The following is a 26,786-nucleotide window of genomic DNA, read 5'->3' on the forward strand; positions in this document are numbered from 1 at the left end:
AATTAAGTGATTGACATAACTATAAAATTATAAGAAACAACAGAAAGTTAGATGTGTATGCCTATTTAACTATTTAACTGTTAGATGAAGCAAGCTATGTTTTCTGTTTTCTTTATCTATCGTCACTTGGAGTGTAAGAATTAAAGCATGCATTTATTTAATGTTTGCCTAACTCTTAGAATCAGCATTAGTTTCTAGTTGACCAGGATACTATACAGCTGCATAGCTTTTACATTTGCATTGAGAACTACTGCATCTTCTGTCACTTATTGGTCAGCACAGGAATTAGTCAAAAAAGAACTGACAGCTTTTACTAGTCTTAACTAGACTCAGTAGGCTGTTCCTGTGTACCTAGCATGAAGGACGTTTTTAGCACAAGTCAGATGGAACTTTAAGACTCAATGGTCAAGTCAGAGCAGACAGATTCAAATTCAGAAATGCTGCAGTAAGATAAAGAACTCAGAGGTGAAGGAAGATGTTCTTTCACAATCTAGCATGATTTGTCATATAAGTTTTTCTTTAGGAACTGCTTTGTAAGAGAATATTTCTTACCCAAGAGTGGACCTCTGGATCTTATATTATGATAAGGTGCCCAATTAAACTGAAAGATTTTAAGTTTTTAGGTGGACTGCGAACATCATATTTTGTGAACTTTTTCAGTTCTAGTCTAGGTCAGACTAAACTGTTCTGTAATCATGTAATTAAAATGCACGAGCTCTTGGATTTACAATCTGCCACAGCTATGCACCTACTTGCATGGAAAGATGTAGAAAACATGCTAAACTTCCTACAAATATGCAAATATGTATTTCTATTTGCATTAAAAAATATTAGTGCTTTAGAGACAGCTATCAAACATTAAGCACCCTGATGACCTGTCCAGAGACAGGACTTACAAAGGCCAGACACAGGCAAGATATTTCATTGTGTGAGATTCACAAAGCACCTTGATCTCCCACAGACTGGTGGCTGGGCTACCTACTGAAGCCAGAGAATCTCACAATGCTGTGGCTCTGCACCTCACTGTCTCAGACTGATCAACCACCATCAACCAACCACATATAAAAACAGAAGCATGTGAGAATGCACCAATGGATGGAGATGCACCTACTAAAGGATCTACCTATTCTAACCATGAAGCCTCAGCAGTCATTACTAACATTTATATTTATTTGTCCACAATTAGAGAAATACACTTTAGTAGAGAGTATATTAGAGAAAAACTAGAATAAGTTTTCCCTCGAAAAAAACCCCATACTTAAACTGCCTCATAGAGTACTTACCAGAGCAGACTTTCCAACACCTCCAGAACCAAGAACCACTAGCTTGTATTCACGCATGATGCAAGAGATAAATCACCCTCAATACCTAAAACACAAAAAGCCACCAGTCTGATTAAAGTTTGATCTATAACAGAGAGTACAAACATGACACCACAATCTAGTTCATTAAGCAGGGTTCAATAAAAACTCCTTTTAACTTTTTTTTAATACAACAGATGTTTTCAAACTAACAACTCTTAATGCAGCTACAATAAAATGCTGCAAACCATCAGATACAGTATTTCCTCTACCTCATTACTGTTCTCCCATAAAGAATGTCAAATAAACTCTACTATACTGAAGCTAACAGTTACTATTAATAAGAAACAATTATCCAAGAGGAGGTAGCATGCATTTTTTCACTTTGAAACACTTAAATGCTAAACGAAGAATCACACAGAGAGAGATTTGTATAAGAAAATTAAAATCTCCTCTTCCCAGCAAACAAGCATTTCTTAAAAAGAACAGCAGGATCCCAGAAATAATTAAAAAAAAAAAAATAAAACAATCCTTCCTAAGACTGGAAGTTGATTAATGTTTTGCTAGATATCTAACTGCAGTTATAATGACTGATGTTTCATGAGTAAGTGGAGGCAACTAAAATATTCTTTTGAGACTATTCCCCTTCTACAAGCTAGATCTGTTCCCCTGTTCCACACTAGCTAGTGTGACTGCCTACAGCAATCTGACAGATCTGCTCGCTCATCTTTGTTGAAAACTGACCCAGCAAAACCAAAACAAGGTCACAGATTTTGGGACATGTCTTTGGGTCATACTGCTCAAAAACCCACACCTGTTACAGTTCCACTACCAACTGAGCTACTAACAGGACTCTTACTGTTGCCCTGAGAGGAAGGTCTCATTTCTTTTCCTGTGGGGAGTCTAGCACTTACCAGATTGAATTACCCGTTTCTCCCCTCTCCACCCCTGCAGAAAGATGAAACCCTCCCCAACTAATGAATAATCTGGGGGCTGGGGAAAAGTGGAAGTGCAGGGATCCAACACAGGTGCTTGTAAAAGGTAAGCAGCAAGGAAAGTAAAGTAAGAAAGACCTTTCTCATCAGCAGTAATCTCACAGCATCTCTGAAATCACACCATCTGTTAGGTGCTTAGCACAAAATGCTAAGATGACTTACACAGAAATTAAACCACCCCCACGATAGCGTCCTGTCTTTGCCATCACTGATCAACTCCACATCGTCAGAAGACTGAGAAATTGAGAGGCTGGGTCCTATTTCTTCTTGGAAACGCATAATCTTTCAACTTATCTAAACTGTTTCTTACAAAAGAAATGCAAAGAGAAAGCCTTAAGGAAATAATTGACCTAATGTCCAGCAAAGCAGGTGTCTCCACAGGCTTCTGTTACCAATAAATTTTGAGACTCTTCAGTGATTTTCACATCTAATAGGACATCGTTTCACTCCTGACTTTAAAAACTGTTTCCTTCCCTACACAATTCTTTGCAAATGAAGACCATGAGAATCATTCACACCACAGGTTTTTATCTGTTTGGATCCACAAATCTGTAAATTGTTCAGCCTTTCTAGAAACAGCATTGTCTCTAACTGTAAAGAAAAGCACCTTTCAAACTCATGACAAGTTAAGCCTTTAACTACATTACCCTTCACTTGTTTAAAACAAACATGCAGTTACTCCTTTATTTTTAGAAAGGTGTCCCTAGAATGATATAAATGTAGCGGGTGTAGGGGAAATCCCAATACAGTAATCTTGGTGAACTGCAGCAATTTCAGTGTCTTTTAAAGGACAGTTTAAACTGAATTTTTCAGTCTTCAGTCTGAAGTTAGCAACTAAGTAAGGAGAGGTCAATAATGAAAGCTTACACTAGTTTAAAAGTAACAGAACTTAAACAGCAGCTACAATATATCTGTTTTAAGTAATTTGTGACTTTTCTTTTACCTAATGATCTACAATTCCATGGAAAATTCCAAATCCTGAAATAAACTAACAACTTTATTTTAGTGAGAGACTGGCAATTTCATTTTTGGCTCTCAAACAGCAATTCAGGAATTTAACACAAACCAAAGCCTCTTTCAGCATCCAGATTTGGAAGTTCAACCCTAAATATCCAACTGCTGTACAACGCTCTGGAGTCGATTTCCCTACTTTAAGTGGTGGTACATAATTAAAGCATATATATACAGCTTGGTTAGCCAGTCTTCTTAATCACTGAACACCTAAGCAAAAAGCTTTTTAAGATCTTGAAGACATGACAAAGCCAGACTGCAGCACACTCTAAGCATTTCTCTGACCTTCCCTCCAAGCTCGGGAAAGGACCAATGTAATTAGTACTAACTTCTTCCTCCATGACAATGCTTTTGTCATTTGTACAGTTAGTCTTTAACTCAGGAGAGCACACAGTAATCCTTTATATATGCACACACCCACACAGCACAGAGGTAGCTTGGCATCTCTGCACTGGTGTACTGTCAGGTAATCTGGCCATCATTATCTTGGAATGACACACGACCCAATGTATTCTCTAAAACTCTTTAAGAAAGCTAACTTGGACATCTGTAACACAGCATGCCACAAAAGCACCATCTATAGTCCACTGCCACTTAGATCTACCACCTCACTGGCTTTGGGCAACAGTACTGATGTCACTTCACTGCTCACTGTTTTCTAAATGAAAAGAAAAACCTCAATTCCTAGCTAAAAGAACTTTCCTAATAAAATTTTCCTGTTTACAGGTCTTTGCCTCCTTCTCAACTAAGAAGCCACTGGCTCATGAAGCTAGGAATTTCTTTAGGACACTACAGTCTGCCACACTAGTTGATGTAATTAAAACCTAGCACACACTTTTTCACTGACCCATATGCCTGATGGCTGCAAGCATGCCCCAGCTTGAGCTAGGGCTCTGATCCTGCCTGAACTTTTCAGCAATTCTCAGGTACCCTGACCCAGCTCTGCTCCAGCTCAAACCCATTTTTCCATATCAGATGTTATACAAACCGCTTGCATCCGAAATCTTGATCATGCTCTTACTTTATTTTTCAGCTGACACAATGCTTGACTCTGGAACTAGAATTGTATTTAGATTCATCCAATGCCAAAACTATTTCCTTTTGACTCATTAATGACAAATGAGCGGGGGCGAAAGAGGAAGACAACAAAGTATAAAAGAGGAGGTTTAAGCCATAAAGCACCACATCTAGCCAGCATTTCTAGAATAGGATATGGTTCAGTCCAACAACAATATCTGTCTGTAGTCCCCAGATCACCTCTGGGATGTAAAATGAACGTACTCAAAGAGGCACAACAGAAATGAAGAGACTAAGATATGTAAGCAACAGATAAACAAACGCCCCAGACTTATAAGACATTTGAGAAGTATTCACCTTATCGCCCAACAGTCAGATACAAATAAGTTTAAACTTATTCTTAGCAAAAAACCAAGTAACCTGTTTGAATCCCCCTCCTCATTTAGGGGAGTCTATTTTAAGAGAAAGGCTTTAAGAGAATTGCTTTAAAGGCTGTCTACCTTTAAGGTGACTGACCTGCAAGGAGTGAGAGCAATGCCAACTTCCTTTGCTTTTTCATTTTCCCGTTCCTCCATCTTTAGGCAGGAAAATACTGTCAACTACGGTCTTTATGCAGGCTCTAAAGAGCAAGAAGATAGGAAGCATGCAAAAAGTAAGACCTTTTTTTTCTCTTAACTGGAGCAGGTACTGGCTTTGAATAGCTGAGTCAAGTATTTATATGCACAAGTATTTGACATAACTGAACAGTAGAGATGTCTAATGCAAGATTTAGCTAGAAAAAACAAGGGAAGCTACTCTTTAAGAAACAGCATTATCACATAAACTGGATTCTAATGCTGTCTCAAGTATAGAATCTCTCAAAAGTACAGATTCAGACTGCCTCCATTTTAACTGCCAGTGATGCTTCAGTAACTGCCTTGCACGCTTCCCGAGACACAACCGTTCATAAAACCACCATGTCTGTGCAGCCTCTCTCACGAGTCCGTCCATATTACTTTTTGTCATTAATGTATTAGTGTGGCGTATTATTTTAACTGCTTGATTCTACTTCTTCACGGCACACTTAAAAATTAAAGTACTTGATAAACTAGAAGAGCAAGTGAGCACACTTTATAAGCACACAGACACTTTCCCAGTAAGGATTCTCTTTGAAGGATGAGCAGATTTTTGAATAAACCCATTTGAACAGAAGGAGGAAAGGTTAACCAGGACAAGTCACTGAAAACAAAGTATTTTAAAAGCTTCACATCTGACAAGGACTGTGAACATGGGACTTGCTTTCTGACTCTGTTCTTATCAGATAAACCACCGAAAATGTGCCTCCTGGATGTTTTCTTGAATAGTTTGTTGAAGCAGTCTCGAGCAAAACGCAAACCAAAGTGATGACACTACGAAAGTTGAGGAATAAGTTATACCTTAGTTTAGAGGTGAATGAAAAAATTGTACACTTATTGCTGGTAAAGCTTTCCTAAAAAGCAACCACACAATGAAGAATTCAAGGAAGTTCAAATACCATTGGTAATTTGCCTTAATGTGATAGTTATGAAAGTGGGGTGTGTGTGGGGGGGTTGGTGGGTTTTTTGGTGGTTTTGTTTTGTTTTATATTTAGTTTTCTTTCAATTCCTTCAGCTTCAAATTTTGGGTTCTGATTGAACTTTGTTATCTGTCTGAGGAATGGGAAAGCTAATAATCCAATATTTTCAAGTGATATTAAACCATATGAAGCTGTAACTGGAGCTCAGCCCCAGGCCAAAGACATGAACTAATACAGTCACTTACTTGAAGATATCCCCAAGGCTTGCTTATATGAACTAGTTGTTCAAGTACAAAATTAAACAAATTGTCCCTCCCAGAAGCCTTATCATTTTCAGAAGGGAAAATTATTCAGCACTTCACAGACACCACAATTCTTGTTCAGACACTGACATTCTGGTTGCATTGGGAAGTTGCAGTGTACTCAGTAAAATTTTCATAACACTTCTGCCCCAGCACATTTACCTCTCTGGAAAAGAGGCTTTGTTAGAACCACCTCGGGAATAGCACTCCTAAATTAATCTCAACTATTTGCATGAGAAAAAAAAACTTTCAAATACGAGATTGAGAGATGAAACAAATTAACTGACTGGTTCACCTGTTTACAAGCAGCAATGGAGGGGAGAAAAAGCCAAGGGAAAAACCCCATCCCTGCTCTCAGAAAGGGGATACCAGCCCTGAGATGGAACAAGATGATAATGGTCAGACAACATTTGGAAAAATAGCACTAGTTCAGTCACGGGACCAACCCAGGTCAGAGGATTATGCCTTTGCAGAAAAGGTTTTTCCCATTTCTGATACTGGAGCAGTCTCAGATGGGCAAACTTAAATCTTTCTCATTGTCTGTACCATCCAGATTCCACTAAGTTTTGAATCTCTTGGTTAAGAATCTCTTCTTCAGGTAAATGATTAATTAAGAGAAGATGTGTGCTGTTCTTAATATTGCCCAAATACTTGCATGTGGAGAAGTCTTAAATTCTTATCTCTCAACTCCAAGGAGGGTTTTTTCCAGAATAATTTCAGTGCATAAGTAGAACCTTGAAAACATAACCAGAAGTGGAAGTCTGTTCATTTTCACCAGCTTTTAGACGCTTTAGGAATAAATGCAATTGAGATAACCCTTTCTCAAGAGGGTAAGTGTACCTCTTATAAAAGAGAAATTAAAATACTCCAGAGCTGACTTTCATACATTTATAGAAAACATTACTCAGAAATCAATTCTGAAGACTAGATAGACCCGATCAGTTTTTCAGTGTAACTAAAGACTTTTACATTCAAGATTCCTGGAAGTAAAGTTATTTCATTACTAGTGCAGACTCTTTGGAGGAGAATCAACTGTTCAGTAAACAAAGCTAGCAGCAACTTTTATTTCTAATTTTCACCTGGTTTTGACAGCTTCTGGGTTGGACATATATGTACTTTGTCAGTTGAACAGCTAGTTCTTCTGGGCACTAATACAGTAATTTTTCTTGCACAAAAATATTTTTTCAATTATGTTCAAATATTTTAACTGATGTTAGAGAATCTACAGAGGATTTTTAAATAGCTGGGTGGTTAAGCTTATTCAGTGACATGAAGTCATACTAACCATCTGAGAAACAGCCAGAGAGATCTGAGAACAAGCTACTGCAGCACAAACATGGCACCAAGGTTTAAGCTGCTCCTTGAACTGCCCACAGGCACATTTGCACAACGACAGCTTAACCGAGTTTTCCTCCTTTCACTGAAAGGAGTTACCTTGATTAATACTGCACACAGGGACCATTTCCGCAAAGCACGTAACAGAAGCTGACCTTGTGAGACTAGTTCCACTGTCTATAATTAGTATAGCTGAATAAAATTGGTTTTAGTTTTTTTTCTTAAGTCAAAGTTAACTCTCAGTTAGATCTGCAATCTGAACACAAATCTGATGCATGTTGCCTGCTTGAAGCCACTGATATCTCAAGATGAAAGCTTCCTGATGTGAGAGACTAACAACCATGTGCAACTTGTAGTAGATTCATACAAAGTATAAAAAGGCTTCTCAAAGCAAGTGATGTAATGAACATTCTTATGCTACTAAGAATATGCTATCCTTCAACACTTACTGAGTTCAAGTTTCAACTTTGTACAAAAATTCCAATATGTCAATTCAAATTTGGAGTATGTTATAAAACCTATACTATAGAATCTACTTAAGCTTCAAATGGAATTTGCAACATTTATCAGATATATTCTTATTTTTGGTGACTATTTGCCATGGTTTTGCATTTTCTCCCTATTTCTGTAAAATAGTCACGATCCTCCAGAAAAGTTGTTTGTGAAGGTTCTACCAGTCAGACTTACAATGAAAATTATGACCTTGGAATTCCTGGAGAAGCTGAATTGCAAAGAAAATCCAGGCAGGTAATAAACAGAAATAAACTCAAATTTTTAAAAATACTACAAGTATATTAAATTCCGATAATGCATAATTACCGCTTGCTACGCATGAGCTAAGTATTCAACCATACAGCAAGTTCTGAGAACTGGGCCAGCAATTCACTGCCATGAATTTGGTTATCATTGCAGAGAAGGATCAGTATTTAGCTGTAAAACTTGTACAAGTCAATGGATTGCCTCTTCATAGTATACACAACATGCTTTCCCTGATATGCATACTTCTGATTAAAGGCAGATATAAGCATTTGTTTGTCCCCATAATTGTTACAGTAAATTTTATCTTTCAAGCTACAAAAAGAGGTCAAATCAGCAGGACTACAACTAAGACATGCAAGTTTTCAGAGTCAAGATACTTCTCCTGTAAAATGCACTTGTGTAATTTGGAAGTTAGTTCGAGAACAAGCTTGCCAGTTGGCTTAAGATACTCTTCTTTGGAAAAAGGGATCTTAATTTCTCTTGCAGAAGCAAGACCTGGACTCAAATTCCATGTGGTATCTGCTTAACATCTGGCAATCCTAGCTCTACCTTGATTGTGACACTGGCTGCTGAACCAGTAAAGCCTTGTATTGGGTTTCTTTCTACACACATAAGCCAATGCTCAGATCAACTAAAATTCCAGGATTACCTGAATTTTTGTGACTCCTGTTTATTTTTCTCCATAACCTACACAGCATATACACCCCTGGCAATGCCAGATCTTGCACGTCTTCACTATAAAAGGTTTGGTTTCAATTCAGGTTTGTTTAGATTACTAAGGTGGATATATATAGAAATTTCCATCATTATATGATCTTTTGTTACTGGCCATTTAAAACCAGCTAGTGTAGGCCCTTTACATACCAACCATCCTCCCACAGTACAATTTAGAGTATTCTATTACAAATCAGGTTGGTAGCCTGAGAGCAGTCTTACAAATTCCCATATGTCATTTTAATTAAGATTAGGAGTTTTATCTGTTGAAAAGACACTGATTCTATGCAAATTGAGAATACTCGTTACTAGCATTCATTAACAGGAATAAAATTAGCTCTTCCATGACAAATGAACCATACCAGCAATGTCCCAAGTAATTTTAACTCATGTCTTTTTTGACCTCTCAATCGATACTTCCCTAATAGAAACATGGTATTTGAACATGAGCAGCAAACGTCAAAGTCACCCAAAGTATATCTAACTTCACAAACAGTTCTTTTGTTAGAGCCTCAGACATCTGTCCCGAGGGTAAGCTGAAAAAGGCACACACCAATACCCAGCAACAACCATCATCTTCTGCCACACAGTTTTGCAAACTCTGCAGTAGAGAAGGTGCAACCTTAACTGCCTCTTTTCACAGTTACCTTCGTTAGCTGAATCCACTGACGGACAAGAGTTTGTAAAAGGTCTGAAGTGCCTAACTGAAGTGGGTGAAACTTGGGCAGAACATCCTGTTGTTTCTGGCAGTGAGGCAGTAGCATCTTGTACCTAGGGATGTTTGCTCCTCAGACAATGTCCAATTCACAAGCATACCTTAACTAGGAGATGACAACTGCAGTTGACCTTCACACCTCTGCCCACATGGAGATGCACAGACAACTTGGTTGTTCCTGAGGCAATTGCTAAATTGTCACAAGTTTCAGAAGAGCATATTTTAAAAAAAACCAAACCAAACCAAACACAAACCAACCAACCAAAAAACCTAAACCCCACAAAAAGCCCATCCACTAAAAATATCCCCCACCCCGGAGCCCCTGCCCCCCCACCAAAAAAAACCCAACCCAAAACCCAAACTAACAATCCACACTAAAACAAATGCCTGCTAATCTTAGTATGCAAAGCTGTGAACTGCCATAGCTCCACATCTGCTTTGTGAGCAGCTGATGCATCTTAGCCCTCCAGAAGCCTCATTTAATGGGTCAGGAATTTCCAAGAGAGGGGAAAAATCTGACAGTTAGGAGCATAAACTCAAAGGTAAAAAATTCACACTTGCAAGCCTGAGCTCATAGACATGAGGACACCTACACAAAAAAATGAATAATTTTAACCAAATGAATTTGAATCACAGTCATCCCCACACCCCTTTCTACTACATGGACTAGATCTTTAGTAGAGAGTTACTAAATTAATGAGAGTTAAACTTGTTTAATCAGGTCTCCACAAGATTCTATTTGAATCTTCTTAAGATCACTCTATTTCATGTTTAGACCATACTTTTTGATTCCTCTGCATCTTCAAAGCTTGCCATTTTCTGAAGAAACCTGTCATACCTTAAGACTCACTTTGTTTTAAGTCAAATTGTATTGGGCTTGCATGGCAAGGTTTGGGTAGCAGCATTGCTAATGGGTGGCTTCTGTGAGAAGCTACCAGAAGCATTCCCCATGTCTGGCAGCCAATGCCAGATGTCTCCAAGATGCACCTACTGCAGGTCCACAGTAAGGTCCCAGTGGTAGCACCTCTGGGATAACAGATTTAAGAGGGGAAAAAAACTGCTGGGGGAAGAGCAACAGCAGAGAGAGGAGCAAGAATATGCAAGAGCATATGTCTGCACTCTGCGGACACCAAGGTCAGTGAAGAAGGAGCAGGAGGAGGTGTTCCAGGTGCCAGAGCAGATTCCCCTGAAGCCCATGATGCAGACCATGGTGAGACACCTGTCTCCCTGCAGCCCATGGAGGTCCACGGTGAAGCAGAGATCCACCTGCAGCCAGGAGCGCTCCAGGCCAGAGTAGGCAGATACTCAAAGGAGGCTGTGACATTATGGAAATCAGGTGCTAGAGCACTCCGTTCCAGAAAGACTGCACCTCCAGAAGGGACTCACGTTGAAGAAGTTTGTGAAGGTCTGTCTCCCAGGGGAGGGACCCCATGCTGGAGCAGGGCAAGAGTGTGAGGAGTCCTCCCTCTGAAGAAGCAGCAGCAGCAGAGACAACAAGTGATGAACTGACCGTAGTCCTGATTCCCCATCCCCCTGCACCACTGGGGGAGAGGTGGTAGAAAATGTAGGAGTGAAGTTAAGCCTCAGAAGAGGGAGGAGTGAGTGGAAGGTGTTTTTAAGATTTGGTCTTATTTCTCATTATCCTACTCTGATATGATTGGCAATAAATTACATTGATTTCCCAAAGCTAAATCTGTTTTATCCTTTGACAATAACTGGCAAGTGATCCCTCCCTGTCCTTAACTTGATGCACAGGTCTTGCACTATATTAGAAAGCATCCAAAGGAGGGCAACAAGGATGGTTTCCCCTCGAGGGCCTTGAGAGGAAGCTGTGTGAGGAGCAGCTGAGGTCACTTGGTCTGTTCAGCCTGGAGGAGACTGAGGGGAGACCTCATTGCAGTCTACAACTTCGTTGTGAGGGGAAGAGGAGGGGCAGACACTGCTCTCTTCACTGTGGTGAACAATGACAGGACCCGAGGGAATGGCCTGAAGTTGCGTCAGAGGAAGTTCAGGTTGGATATCAGAAAAAGGTTCTTCACCCAGAGGGTGGCTGGGTGCTGGAACAGGCTCCCCAAGGAAGTGGTCAGAGCACCAAGCCTGGCAGAGTTAAAGAAGCATTTGGATGATTCTCTTGGGCAAATGGTGTGACTCTTGGGAATGGTCCTGTGCAGGGCTAAGAGCTGGATTCTAAGATCCTTGAGGATCCCTTCCAACTCAGCATATTCTGTGATATTTTTTTCTCCCTTGTCTAGTTGAGGAGGGGAGTGATAGAGCAGCTTTGGTGGGCACCTGCTGTCCAGTCAGGGTCAACCCACAACACAAATCAAACACACTGATAAGGTAACAGAAGATGTCCAAAGTATACTGAAATTTAAAATTGGCTCTAGAGGTTTGGATGGGAAGAACTTTCTAAATACAAATCAGCATGTCCGGTCTTTTAAGAATCACCAACTATTCAGGCTACGACAATCACCACAGCCTTTGAAAAAGCATTACCACTATATCCTTCAGCAAGTTAAATACATACATCTCAAAACAATCTATATTTTGGGCAAAGCCCAAGTAGAGGAATAACCTTTTAGTCTACATTGACTGTTCCAGTGAAGCAAGTTTATCCTTCAGGAAACCAGTCTTTTATTTTCACATTGCTTAGGGTGCTTGCAGTTTACCCAATGCACACTCTGTTTAGGTTCTTGTGATCTGTGACTTCAGCCTTCTGTTGGCAAGTCTGGGAACATTCCTTATTTTCACTTTTACTGTCACAGCAGATTCAGCATTTAGCTTGGAAAAGAGGCTTCAGTTTTCCTCTGTGAAACTTATAGCACCAAATTTCATTTAAAAAGTATCCTCACAATAAGATTAAGTAATGGAAGAATTGCATTACTTGTAAATACAAATATTTTCAAGCTGTCATATTTGCCTTTGAAAAACATTTTTGGAAACTGCATCTTAAGATTGTGCCTCTGGCTAGAACCAGGACTAGTTAGCAAGACTGCATATTGTTCAAAATATTGGTTACTGCAGTTAAACTAAGTTCAAACTAACATGCACTTAATGTTGCTTCCTCACTGTTTTCCTGGCTAAACAGGATTCAGATTTCTAGCAGAAAAGGAAGAGGTAGCATCAGTACTCTTTGTTCTTCAGGAATAAAACTGTACAACCTATTTGATCTTTTCATTCCAGGATTCATGTGAAATATTCTTATTTCTCACTCTAATTCCTACTCACATTGATACAGCACTTTTCTTCTGAGATTACTCTTCAGAGTCTGATGAAAAGCAACACACAGATCAAAAGGATGCCAAACACAAGCACACACAGTGGCCTAAAGCACTTAATCGTAAAACCTCCTTTTCAGCTACTCCGTCTTTGCAGAACTTCAGCTACCACACTTAAGTTTTCTATGCGAGATCTCTGGCTGAACCTCAACTTAGCTTTGGGCATTTCCTGAAATAAATGGTTTAGGGAGATCAGAAAAAACCCAAACCAAAACAAAAGAGGATCATTAAAAATATAAGCCATGGACTTGCTTAAATATAAAGAAAGGTGAAAAGGTAACAATAAAATAAGAACATACAATGAGCACAGGTATAACACAGCTATAATTCAGAAATGCTTGTTTCCCTTTCTAGTATTCAGATATAAAAAGCAAGTAGAAAATTGTACACTAAATGTAAGAATGTTTCAAGACCAAGCATCCAGTTAAAAAATTAGTTATGAATACCTGTTTATTATAGTATCACAGACTTCTCTAATGGCCTCCAAACTTACTCAATGCCCATGATGATTAAGTGCGAGTGTGTCTCATCTCTCATGAGATCTCATCTAATCTGCTACTAAGTGAAAAAAGATATATCAGAAAAATGGAAAAGTGATATCCTCCAGCATGATGGTCAGTTATTCTTGCCTCTTCCAGTGTTCCATCCTGATGCCAAAGGACTACTACAGTCTCTTAGATTCCACCAAGTCCTAAGATGACAATTTGGCACTTTCTAGAAGCATGGCACATTCTCAAATAACTAATGTCAGTTGAGGTTGGATTTTTGAACACAACATTTCACAGCCCACAAAGAGCACAAGTCCAAGGCATCTCAAACTATATATTTGTTATATATATAGTTTATATATATATAAAACTACCTTAGAAATTCATCTCTGGATTGGTATTATATTTGTGAGAATTCTGAAGGTGAGTTCACACTTGCTATGAACTCATTTCTGATGCTGTTCACCATAAAACCCATGAAAGGATATTGCATTTTCTGTACGCTTCTAACAACAAAAACAACAGACAGCAAACAACAAAAGGACCATTCCCTGAATGGCAGTAAAATCACCACACTGAAAGAATGTCTACTGCCCACCAAATCTCCATTTTAAACAAGTCAGAAGAATCACAGAAAGACAGTATGATACATATTTATATAGTCAGTACAAATAAGGATAACTCTAGAATTTAGAGTTAAGTGTAAGAGTCAGATTTTGCATGACATATTAATTTATACACTCGCCCTACCCAAAGAAAATCCTTCAGCAATATTAGATGCAAAAGTAAATCACATGAAGCCAAGTAGGCTATGTTTATGGGTCATCTTGTACATCAAGTTTTCAGAATGTTACCTTGTAAGTAGCTTCAGAGTGAAAGACCACAGGAGGGTTACTGACTGCATCTTACAACCCCTAACAATCTAACAAATTGCAAGACTAATAAAAGAGGTTCGTGCACACTATGCTGTTGGGCTGCCCCCAGGCAAGCCTGGACACACAGCCATACACACTGAAAGGCTTAGATTGGAAGGGACCTAAAAGATGATGTAGTTCCACTGGCCATGGGAAGGGCTACCACCCACTAGATCAGGTTGCTCAGGGCCCCATCTAGCCTGGCATTCACAACTCAGTCTCAACTGTAAATGTCACCTTATAAATAAATAAATAATTCTAGTCCTAAATACTGTATTGCAGAAAGTAAGATTTTTAGGTAACTTCCATTTAAGATATTACTTCCTTTCCACATTCCAGTTTACCCTTCTCCACATTCAGAAAAAATAAAATACTTTGCGACTTTCCTCTAGTCTTCTAACAAATCACTTTTTGGGGAAGTATTAGACCAGGTGTTCTAGAAGCTTGATTAACTGCAAGCACGGACTGTACAATTGCACAACTTACCTATCACTATCGTCTGGGTTCTGATGTAGTCCAGCTACTGTTCAGCTTCCTAGATTTATCTCCAAAAATACTGACCATACATGAAACCTCTAGAAAAATCCAAGTAGCTGGTGTGCAACTACCAAAACCACTTGTTTTTCAGTAGTGTTGAAGTGTCACTCACACACGGATCCTCCTTCTGTCTCCTGTACCTCTCCCCTCTGGAACTCCACACAGGTAACTCAGAAGTATCTGAAGTTCACTTTTAACACAGATGTGGTCATACTTTTTTTTTTTTCTTCTTCCTGATATACAAAGCATGTTTTTAAGAAACTTTACTTCAGACTCCACTGCAAACATAGAAAAAAAGTGAAGCACAACTGGTTAGGTTGCAGAAACAGAGACTGCGAGTGGAAAAAAATAGCAGAAGACCTCAAAAGCTAAGACAACTAATGCAGAGAAACAAAAACAGTTGCAGGGACTATCTGTGTTCACAAATTATTTCAGATTAACTGAAGACAAGGCTAGACAACATACATTATTTGGGCAATAAATAGTAAATTCATTTGAGAAAAAGTTTTCACCATCTAATGTCTCAAAAAGTTATGGAGTAAGCCACACTAATGGAAATATTGTTGAAATGCATCCTTTCCTTTAATCTGGATTACCTACCAAAATCAGGTACTAACTGACTTAATAATAAGTGCTATAATTAAAGCAAGTAAGAGTAACATTCACTTTGATGTCAACAAATCTTGATGCGAAGAGCACATTCTCTTTCTATGAAAAAGAATTTTAACTATGGATCCCTGCTTAAAGTTTGTCCTCAGTTATGAAAATAAACTGTTCTCCCGTTCCAGTTCAATGCTGTCTGAAAATTTAATGACATAAAGTTTCTCACAGCTCTACAATTAGAGTTACATTGAAAATTATTTCATGAGTGAGTAACAGTGGCATACAATATCCTTTTTACAGAAGACCCGGTCAAGTCATTCAGATTTAGCACATCTTCCTGTGTTGCAACAGCTGCAGGAATCATACCAAGTGATCTAAGAAAGTACAGATTTCCTGAAGAGAATCTCAAACTGGAGAGAAACATGAGATGCTGCTTGTCTGCCACAGGATGCAAACACCGATCCATTAGAAGGGCTAGGCTGTCCTACTCCTGCACTATGGTCTGGCCTTCCTCCCTTGGCCAGGAATGAACTAACCATGTGGGCTGAATTGGCAGTCTCTTTTTGTAGCTGCATAGCAGGGATTTACTTCAAATAACGTCAATTCCTTAGATTAATAACTGGGGAGCTGACTGGGACAGTGTACGAGATATTGCCAAATGTCTCTTCTTCTTCCTGGTTCACCTCTACAAAGTTCCTTTAACTCTGCAACACATGGTCCTCTAGGGTCTTATAGTGACTTTCACTCTACTGCTTCAGTAGTAAAAATCACTGTTAAAACACTATTCTTGAAAAAAGAGCATCCTGAATAGCTAGAGGGCCCCCAAATCATTTTATATTTCAAAAGTTGCTTCACAGGCAGATTTCTAACCTGGTGTTTACAGTCTTCCTCCCTTTCCTTGCTGCTAGAAGAGAGAACATGCAGTTGTCAGGAGTTCACAACAGCATGCATAGGCAGACACATAAAAATAAAAAAACCTTTATCACTTTTAGTTGTCCAGTGTTTCTTTAGGCATTCTAAAGTTTCACAGATGAGTTTCAAGAAAGAACCTACTGCTGCTTTTGAAGGTAACCTCATTCGACTGCTCCATGAAGAAACAGTTTGTACCAGCTGACAAGTCTTTGACTTTCTCCATATAGTGTTTGCCTACTACAAGCAAACTGCCATAGCTTCATCAAAGTATGGCTTCTACTACGCCTGTCTCACTCAGTTGACAGGCCCTAAGGAGAAAGCCATACATTAGATGCTCTGAGATACTAAAGCTCTACTACAGTCACCTGTTAAACAACTTTGAAAACTCAAGTCAACTTGAAAACAAATCTCCTATTAATGGCATTCGAGTACAAAAATACTTTTTTTCCCTGGTCTATGCAAGAAGAATGGAAACAGACCGTCTTAATGATATCTGAGCAGGAAAACAAAGTTTGCCTTCAAATATAAAGTTGTAGTTACTGCAGATACTGCTTTAATCTCTCTGAACAAGAAGGCTGTCTAAAATATCCCTCTACCTGACCTAGATGCTACAGAACACAGCAGAAGCCTGCCCCAACTCAGCAGGGATTCAGCACACTGACACCACACAGTGCACTTCGGTCTGCTTTTGGATTTGTTCTGAGGTAAAGGAATGGCAGCATTTGCAACCACAAGCTAAACATGAACTTCTGTTGCACAAGGTATGCTTAGTGATCTGTTTACTAAGAGAGCAATTTTGATTAAAACTCACAACAACTTGAGCCTAACCAGAAGAACACACAAATGCCAGTAAAGTATCTGAAAGTCATCTAAGCATTACTTAGACCAACCAATTCATAAAGGATCCACCTACCCTCTTAGCACACACCCAAGGTCAAGAGAGTGCCTGTTTTTATCTCTAAGATATTCTTATCCTTAAAAGCACCTCTCTATACCTAACCCCGAGCAGCCAGCAGAGCTCTGCAGATGACAGGATTGGCACTACAGCAGTAAGCATCAAGTACTCAAGTACTTCTGTGACTCTTGCACTTCCCACATCCCAGATGATAGGTGGACAACTGTTTATTTTAGTTCCCTGTCACATTTACTAACTGTTAGATCACAAGCTACAGTGGAGTCTTCAGCACACTTCATTCCTCACCATACGAGCAATTTCTTTCTCCTTTTGTAGGCCCTCACCTAGATTCCCATCTGTTTGCCTCTGCTCCAGAAAGGCTCTCAATTAAAAAGACAGTCAGTTTTACTGTGCAAAACTGGCACAGCACAAAAAGAACTGTCATGGCTCACTTCAGATTTATTTTTGATGAACTGTCCTACAGCAGAGCTTTGGAACAAAATAGCACAATTTTAATTCCACTCAGAAAGCTTATCTGGTGCAAGCATATAGTAATAGAAGCATGACGCACAGGTACAGAGAGTTAAAAAAAAAAAGACTACCGGGGTTTCTTGTCCCCCTATATACAAGTTCTGGTTTTACACTTATAGTCTTTCAACTCTGTTTTGCAGATTATTTCACCCCCAGGCAGACAGGTGCTCCAAGTATGATCATCTTTGCTGCAGAAAAGATACATGGCACTTACACTGCACAGTGCAACTCAAAACTCAGTTACATGGGTACAGATAGTAACAGAATTTTGCACTACAGTTCTAAGTTAAAACTGAAGCAGTTCACACCGCTACAAGAAGCATGCCTGAAAACATAAAGGTACCAAGGAAATAAAACACTGCATCTAATTAGTTAGAAAGTTTATTTTTGCAAAGCCTTCATTGTGAACAGACAAGGTAACCCCCACTACTCACTTAGCTCATTTTTATCTGGAATGAAGTCTACAGGATACACTTTCAGTGAGAGTAAAAAAAGGTGCAATGAATAAAGAAAGTGAAAATACTCGACTGCAGCAAGTTTGGTTGGTTTTTTCCTCACAAAAGCTTGTAACTTTAATACAGAGGAAAGTCATCCAAAAGGTAATAATTTGACTAATGTTTAAAGTTTTCCATAGAGGTGAAAAGAAACTCTTTCCAAAGGGAAATACATTTATTTTTGAATGGCTGCTCTTTAAGGCAATGCAATTGCTTTTTTCCTTTTAATTATAATTAATGAAAAAGAAGAGTGTTTCTTGTCTCCTTTTTTATAACAGTAATTTCAATGTACACTTTACGGTCAAACACTGTCTACACATCTCACACTTGGGTAAGATGTAGCTGTTATGTGCTGAAAATTACAAATTACACTAATCAAAACATGTAAATGCAAAAACCACACACGCGACCTGTGTGTTTTTCAAGCTGGGCATCTCTGACACACCCCTCTCTTGGAACTGTTTCACCGTACTACCATACCCCGAAACAGTACAGAAAAAGACTTTCTTTTTTTTGTTTCCTTTACCCTGAGCAGCACAACCCATCCCTTTAAGATGGAAATGGGAGTAAGAGCACACTGTTGTTTTTTCGCAGAAAACCTTGGTTTCTTATCCTCTTTTATAATCTGGGGCCAGTGCGAAAACAGTTGGATTTGATTTTATTTTCCTCTCCGCAAACTTTGGTTTCCTTCCACCGCTCCTTCACAAACGCGAACAGAAGGGTACAAGGATCTCAGGTCCATCTGACGGGTTTGGCGCAGGAAGTGTCAGTCAAATTCTTCCATTTGCTTTGACACGAGTGGTGGTGGGGTGCTTAGACGAGACAAACATCCCTGTCATCCCCTTTTCATTTTGTGATAAGCCAGAGGGAAGCTCGCTGGCCAGGGCGCTGCCCGCTTGTCCCGCTCCATGGCCACCCCCGGCACAATCCCTGCGGGCTGCCCGCCCGGCCCGACCCCCCCGCCCCGCCCGCACACACCGGCCGGAAAGAGCGAGCGGCTTCTCCCGGCGGCCGGACTAGGTGGGGCTCGGCTCGGACTTCCCGCTGACAACGCCGGCGGCCGCCGGGGACCGTCCCCTTCCCCGCCCGCGGCAGGGCCGAGCCGGGCGTCACCCGCCCCTCCCCGCGGCCGCCCGGGCCCCACGTCGCGGCCCCGACCCGCGGGGTTACAACTTTCCGCTTCCGCTCCAACTTCTGCTCTGGGGACCGGCGGGCGGGGGGCGGCGGCGAACGGCAGGGCCGGGCCCCGGGCCGGGCCGCGGCAGCTGCCCCTCGCCGCCCCGCAACCCCCACCCCCGCCGGGTCCCCCCGTGCCCGAGGCCGGACGCAGCGGCGGCTCCCGGTTCCTCCTCCGCCATGTTCCAGGCTGGTGCCCCTTCCCTCATAGCGCCGCTCCCCGCCGCCCCCCTCCCAGCGCCACCGCCGCCGCCCCCACCCCATCTAAACCCTCCCTTCCTCTCCCCTCCCCTCCCCGCCACCTGTACCAGAGGCGCGGCGCCGCTCCCCGCCACGGCGGCCCGGCCCGGCCCACCCGCGCTGCCCTCCGCGACCCACCGGACAGCGCCTCCGCTCCCCGCCGCCTCGCCGGCCGATGCCGCTGCGCCGCGCCCGCCGCGCCGCGCTGCGCTGAGCTCCGCTCGCCGCCTGTGCCGGGGCGCGGCTCGGGGCCGTCGCCGTGACGCCGCACGCCCAGCCTCGCTCTGGCGCGGCGGGGGCGGAGGGAGGGGCGGGCGGAGGGAGCGAGGGAGGGGTGACCCCGCCGCACCGCCCCCTGCGCAGGCGCGCGGCCGCCCCGCCCCCGGCCCTGTGGCGGCGCAGGAGGGGGCGAGGGGCGAGGCCCCGGGGCGTGAGGGGGGCGAGTGGAGTTGTGGTGACATCGCCCGTGTCCCCGCGTTCTTCGTCCTGGAGCTGTGGGTTAGTTACAGCTCAGAGGTGCGTCTAAAGCACGTTATGGTTGCTCTACGTTAATTAAGAACATAAAGAGCTGCGAGCGCAAATGCCAGTGCAGTTTTTCTCGCGTTTGTAAAAGGGTGCTGAGATCCACTGGTGAAGGGTGTTTCCGAAATGCCACATACTGCTGGATTTATGTGGATCATTACGCCTCTGGATGTGAACAGCCTATCATTAGCCTTGCTGATACAAAGCAGGATGCCCATTGCCTGCAAATAATTATGGTATTTCCTAGCCTTTCTCTTATTTCAGTCCTAAATAATGCAAGTCGCTCTTTTTTTCCCCCCGGAGTGTCACTAATATTTTCCAGTTACATAGAGTTAAGCCGATAAAGGTTAAAAATAAATGACCGCTTAAGTTTCTAGGAAACAGTAAGCAAATAGTTAACGTGGTACGTTCAGATAAAACTTGTGCTCAGAGGAAGTCCGCGGCAGAGTGTGTAAAACTGACAGGAAGTTGCAGTGAGGCTTCTGGCAAGGAGAGTGGGTGTAGAGGAAGCACACGCTCTCTGTAGGGCAGAGATAGGAAAGAGAGACCATGCAGCTTCCAGTGACTGTGTGGGAGACGCTGGAGCTCAGAGCACAGTCAAAGAATGACCGAAATGAGCTGAAACGCTGAAATGAGCTGCCCTTGGTAGGGGTAGCTTCATCCAGATTCAAGGCATCCAGAAAGTGACGCATTTAAAAAATATTTTTCTTTTACAGTGTTGCTCCCAAATCTCGAACGTCATAAAATCTCTTCCAAAGTCCAGACAAATCTCTTGGTGTTTTACGGCTTAAACCCTTGTGCAGTACTTCGATAATGAATCCCTGTAAATGACGGATAATGCAAGAGCGCTCTGGTTGTGAGAAATAAAGTCCATAGAAACCAGTCCTTTCTCAGCGGAGGATCCTATGCAGGGCAAAAATCATTAATGAGAGATGTCAAAATAGATAAAATACAGCTTCTCAAGTAAAAATTGTAAAATCGTCTCATGCTATTATTAGCTGGGTAGCATGTTTACTCACCAGATAAAAAAACCTTTGTGTCCTTAGTCTTTTCTGTCAGTAGATATTATTATCAGCACCCAGAAATATTCAGGGGAAAAGAACAAAGAAAAATATATCCTCTGCTCTCACAACTTTCTTCAGTGAACTAGGTTAGTCACAAATAACTAGCAGTGTTCCGGGAACAGATGTATGTCGTTGACGTAATAATATTTTACAGTGTGCCTTTAATTGTTCTGTTTTATAGGCACTGGGGCAAATCCTCTTCTTTGCTATACAGTGAGAAAACAGGAAGGGGCCTTTGGGAGTCTGAGTAAATCTCCCGTGAGCAGATCTTGGCATTCTGAGTTTCATACAGGGGTATCTGGAATGTAGTATTTTCAATGAAGTGTGTATCCATGTGTATACACATATGTTTTGCTTAATATAGACATGCTTGGAGATTGCTTACTGTAACTAGAAGAAATAGGCAATTAGGATCCATTCTAAGCAAGAGGCCGAGTGTTGCCTTTTCCCAACTCTCTCAGCCACATACGTTGAATGTAAATTGGGCCCTTAATTTTGGATTTTCCTGTGAATCATCTAGCTAATCCTCAGCACAATTCTTAAACCAGCTTTACTCATATCAGTGTGACTGGCAAATAGCAATTGGTGTGCTTGTTAAGCATACTCATCCAGTACTTTACAGGGCTTGTTCTGCTCAGCTTGCTAAGAGTTTCTGATGTGCCTAATCAGTGACGGTCACTCGAGCAGCTGAGCAAGTGTGGAGGTGCCTCTATGACAGAGCAACTCTGCAGAGAACCAGGGATACGGGTGAAATGGGGGAGATACGGCCACGGTGCTGTTGTGTTGAGTAGCAACAACACAGATGCACCAGCCTGTCTTAGTGGGCCTGCCTGTGCCCAGCATTGAGCTGGAATTTTTAAAAGAAGGACATCAAATACTCAACCACCTGCTTACTGAACAAAAACCAGAAAAGACCTTCTTATGCCCATAAACTTTTACATCAGAGACTTTCAAAGCACTGTAGCCCTTGTCCTTTGCGCTGTAACTTCTGTCTCCCAATTTACCAGTTGTCCGCCTGTACTTTAAAAACCTCTTATTTCAATGACCAGTGTTTAGCTGGAGGTAATTCAGCCTGCTCATCATTAACACAGTGAGTTGTCTGATAATATCGTGGCTCTTGTGAGGAACAAGGGAACAGAGAAGATTCCCTCTGATGGAAGATGAGGAGGAAAATACTGACAAAACTTGTTAAAAAGTTCTGTGGAATTAGTGGGGGAGTAAGGTGGGGGTTGATAGATTATTTGGGGAAAACAAAGTAATATTTTTTTAAAATGATTCTTTAATAAAAACTTGGCAGGGCTGCTTTTGGTCACCTTCATGTAATTTTTCTAACTTTACCTGCATTGTTTTCACTGGGGCTGCATGGGTGTCAGAGTGAATAATGTGGCACTATATGTATTGCAGTTTCATTACTGCTGAAATACAGCCACCTCTGGGACAGAATGCAGAGCTGGCTTGTGCCAGAAGACTCTGAAGTTAAATGGGTATGAGGTGCCAGGGAATATTGTGCTGACTGCATGCCAACTAGCTGTGAATTTTTCTAGAAATTTGTCCCAAAGGGAGCCACATGTCATTTGGTCAGCCTAGGAGGATGATTTGGTTTCAGAGAAGCAGCAAAGTTCTTGTCTTTTAAGGTGAGTGGGTTGAAAGGGGTTGATTTTTAGCTCGGAGACTTGGTTGTTCCAGCAAGAGAATGCTTACTAGATCAGAATGTGCTTTGGATCATGAAGCACAAAAGAAAACTTCAACACTAAAGAAAAACATCTGTTATTTTTGAGACATAGGTGTGTGAGATATTTTTATCATTCTTTGTGCTTCAACATGATTTTTATTTGGTATTTCTCCATACTCAGAAGAATTAGTCACACAGAGTGGGAATACCTGTCTATCTGAATAGTACCTTGAGATATTTCAGGGATGTGAAACTACAAACTCGATGCAATTTCTCTGTGTCTTCATATCTGTTGATACAGCTTCAGCCTGAGGTTTTTCAACAGATAATTATCAGTTCTACTAGTTCATCATCTTCGCTTCTAACATAGCTTCCATTATGCAGTTCTGTTTTTTAACCTCTCTTCATTGCATCTTCTTGATGTAGTGCCATTTGCTAATCAAAATTGTTTAAACAGTGAGTTAATCACAAGCTTGACTGAAACTTAACTTCAAGACTTTTTTCCCAACTCTTTCACTTTCCATTGTTGAGGAAAATTCTCAGTCACTCTGCTGTCTTCTTCCTCCAAACTATCTTGAATTAATTCTTTTTCTTATCTCTTGGGGATGTTCTATGACTCTTGAAATTCATCTGCCAAAATCTCTTACTGAGCTAACCCTTTTCCTTATCCTTGGCCAAAATCCCATTATTTGTTCATATAATATAGTCCTCCCTTTATATTGTGATTTGTCTCTCTCCCTACCCTGTGATAACTACTTTGAGGAGCAAAATTTGCCTTTGTTTTTCTAAGCTGGGGAAGAACAGGCAATGGACACTACTGCAATTTAAATTGTAAATGTCAGCATTTATTTACAGGGGTCTCATTTTTTAATCTATTTTCTTCTGTCTTTAAGAGATTATTATATTACTGCAGTTGCTTCAGATAAAGCAAGGAATAGCTGTTTCACAACATAGCTTTTGTGAAAGCACAGTACTCTGAATTGCTTATCAGATTAAGGAACAAGATTGTCACAGCAACATAAGTGTTTTAAAAGTGTAAATGAAGAATAGTGTATCCTCTTGGAACTAGTGAAGCAATGTAATTACCTGGAGAAGAATCTGTCTTGGGATATGGGTGAACACCTCTCTCAAAAAACCCCGAAAGTCACACACACATGTGTTTTCATGGTTTCAAAGCTTCAGAAGTTTTACTTCCCTACTTTTCCAGGAGAACACTTTTAGCACCACATGATGCAGAAAGATTACTACTTTCTGAATCACCAGCTCCTGCGATACCTGGATAGTTCTTCAGACTCTTCCTTAAAAGGACTGGGTGAAATGGCAGTTAACTGATGATGATGACTGATACATTCACAATTTATGTAATGTCAGTATAAAGTTGTAAACAAATAGTTTCTTCATTTATAATTCCGCACTATTCCTGAGAATGTCCTTCTTTACCCCACTGCCAGATATTTTAGAATAATGCATTGAGCAGAACAGAACAGCCTGAGCAAAGACAGCACTGAGTCCATAGTAGTAATGCCTACCAAGTACAGAGAAAGTGGGTACTTTTGACTCTGCTTTACAAGAACATGAAAGTACAGAATTTTTTGGGTAAAAGAGTGTTTTTACTTGGTAAAAGAGTGTTTATAATTATAATTGAATGTCAGTACCAACATTTTAACCGTTGTACCTTTCTTTTGTTATTTGATTTTTTTTCCTTTTTCATTGTTATTTTTTTTTAGAATACTCATTTATATTCAGATTCTGACTCTCTGCTGGAGAAGAAAGGTTCCTGTTGGTTTTAATGAGCTTTATACCAGGACTTAAATTCAGCCCTTGAGGGATGTGCAACATTTAGCAATACTTGCATTTAAAATATATATTCACTTCTGGTTCATGTCAATATTAAGACAGGAGCAAGTATATTTAACGATGATACGTCTAAAAATACTCAGTGTTTTTGTCCTGCTTCCCCTAGCAGCAGATTTATATCCCAACTAACATAGCAATTTACACTGACATAGTAGATGTGACTTTTCCTTTTTGTTTCTGTCCACTTCAGAATCAAGCCTTAATTAACACAATGGGCCAAAAGCATTCACAGGGGAAAAATTGTTTACATTAGCAGTTCATTAGTTTTGGTACTCAGTTTGGTTAGCACAAAATGTACAGCACAGAAAAGAGAATTTGTTTCGTAACTTTGTGAGATCATTTTCTTCTTAGCTTTCTTTGTAGATGTGGCCTTGTTCTGCTGTGTCTTTCCTCTGGTGATGGATGCTGTTGCTGAAGCTACAATCAAGAGAGAGGTCTTAATGAGGATGGTTAAAATCTACATCAAGGAATAAACATAGTCCTTGCCTTTTTAAGCTAGCCAAAAAGCAGGTTATTTTTTTTTTCCATTAATCTTTTTTTTCCCCAAAGGAATGCATTATGGGATTTTTTAGCTGATAAAAATTTCTTTGTTTTACTTCTTTCTTAAGAAGTCCATAAATGGCAAACCCCTCAAACAGTCATTTCATTACAGTGTTCACCAGTAATCCAACTGTACCTATTATAGTTAGAAGGTAATATTTTAGTGAAATTTTGTATCCTCTAAATAACCAATGTAAAACCAAAAAAATGTTGACAAGCAGGCTGATTTTGGATAAGTGCATATCTTCCAACCATCTCCCAGTGAGTTGTTACATCTGCCACAGGCTATGGCTCACAATCTGATCTGAAAAGGTTTTGATGTTTCTTCATGTCCAACGGGTGCAATGATAATCAGTGGCATTGGACCTGTGCAGAAACCAAGGCTGCCTCCTCTTGCTCCCTCTCATCACACTCTGCAGCTTTTTTGCCTCACTTTAGTCCATCTTTCAGGGTGCTTTATGAGCTAGTGGGCCTGCAACCTATTTACCCCTTTCTGCTGTCACCTTCAGAAGGACTCGGGTCAATTCCCTTCTTGCTCCTTAACTGTCCTGAGGGTCTGAATAGATTATTTGGGCAACAGATTTATTTTATGAATATTTCCATTCTACTACGCTGTACTATCCAGTTCTGAACTTCAAATTGAAGATTTCATAATATCCTATTCCCATGAGAGATCTGTGTTGTTATATTCAACTTTTGTCAATAAAAATACACATTTGAAATGAAAATGCTGTCCTTTCCAAACCTTTCCTAGAAACGTTTCAAGGTCCCAGGTCTTTTAACTGCCTCTGCACTACACAGAATCTTCTGTTAAAACCTCGAGCGGCATAAAATTTATTATAATTCGAACTTTAGACAGGATTTTAACATTCAGAGGAGGCTGGGTGAAGAGAAGCTCTGTGAATCACTACCAAAGACAGGGACAGAATGGAAGCTGTTGCCCTAGTATTGCATTTCCTTCCGTGAAGATGATACTCCTGTTGCCCTGGTGTTGTGTTTCACATGCTAAGGTGATACTTCACGGACTATGCTGTTTGTTCAGCCTGTTTGTGTGCACCCTGTGGCATTTCCAAATTCGAGTCAAATGAGAGAAGACATGGGGCCATGATTTTAATGATGTAACATAAAAACTCTGATTTATTTTAATGGTGTTGCTACTTGTTTTCCTTTATGCTTTTCCTAAATTTTAGGGTTTTTTCTACATTTTTCCTTTTCATTCCATTCTTCCTTAAAAAGTCATCAGATCATGTGAGTTTCAGACTCCAGTGAGGACACAGTGAATTGAAGTAATGGATTTCATGCTGTCTTTCTCTAACTCCTATAATTTTGTCCAAGATTTATTATATATAATCCCATTATTTTATAAAATAGCAACTTTCC

General features: G+C 40.7%; 2 protein-coding genes across 3 annotated transcripts in view; one reads left to right on the plus strand and one right to left on the minus strand.

Moving 5' to 3' along the window:
- The window catches only part of RAP1B (RAP1B, member of RAS oncogene family), a 31,150-nt gene extending 11,112 nt beyond the window's left edge, over positions 1 to 20,038 (minus strand). The window contains exons 1-3 of one of the 2 annotated variants that reach the window (XM_051795862.1): positions 19,890 to 20,027; positions 4,841 to 4,943; positions 1,284 to 1,368 (exon numbers count right to left, since the gene is read on the minus strand). In XM_051795862.1, coding sequence (XP_051651822.1) covers positions 1,284 to 1,340 — 57 coding nt within the window. In that variant the 5' untranslated portion in view covers positions 1,341 to 1,368; positions 4,841 to 4,943; positions 19,890 to 20,027. Of the gene's footprint in view, positions 1 to 1,283; positions 1,369 to 4,840; positions 4,944 to 19,889 lie in introns of both variants that reach the window. The other variant, XM_051795861.1, reaches the window with a different exon arrangement.
- The window catches only part of LOC127474753 (sterile alpha motif domain-containing protein 1-like), a 32,654-nt gene continuing 25,559 nt past the window's right edge, over positions 19,692 to 26,786 (plus strand). Inside the window, exon 1 of the mRNA XM_051795978.1 lies at positions 19,692 to 20,267. Coding sequence (XP_051651938.1) covers positions 19,692 to 20,267 — 576 coding nt within the window. The remainder of the gene's footprint in view (positions 20,268 to 26,786) is intronic.

Source organism: Manacus candei, unplaced genomic scaffold (assembly GCF_025592945.1).
Source record: "Manacus candei isolate 608988 ecotype Guabito, Panama unplaced genomic scaffold, ASM2559294v1 h1tg000043l, whole genome shotgun sequence".
NCBI lineage: Eukaryota > Metazoa > Chordata > Aves > Passeriformes > Pipridae > Manacus > Manacus candei.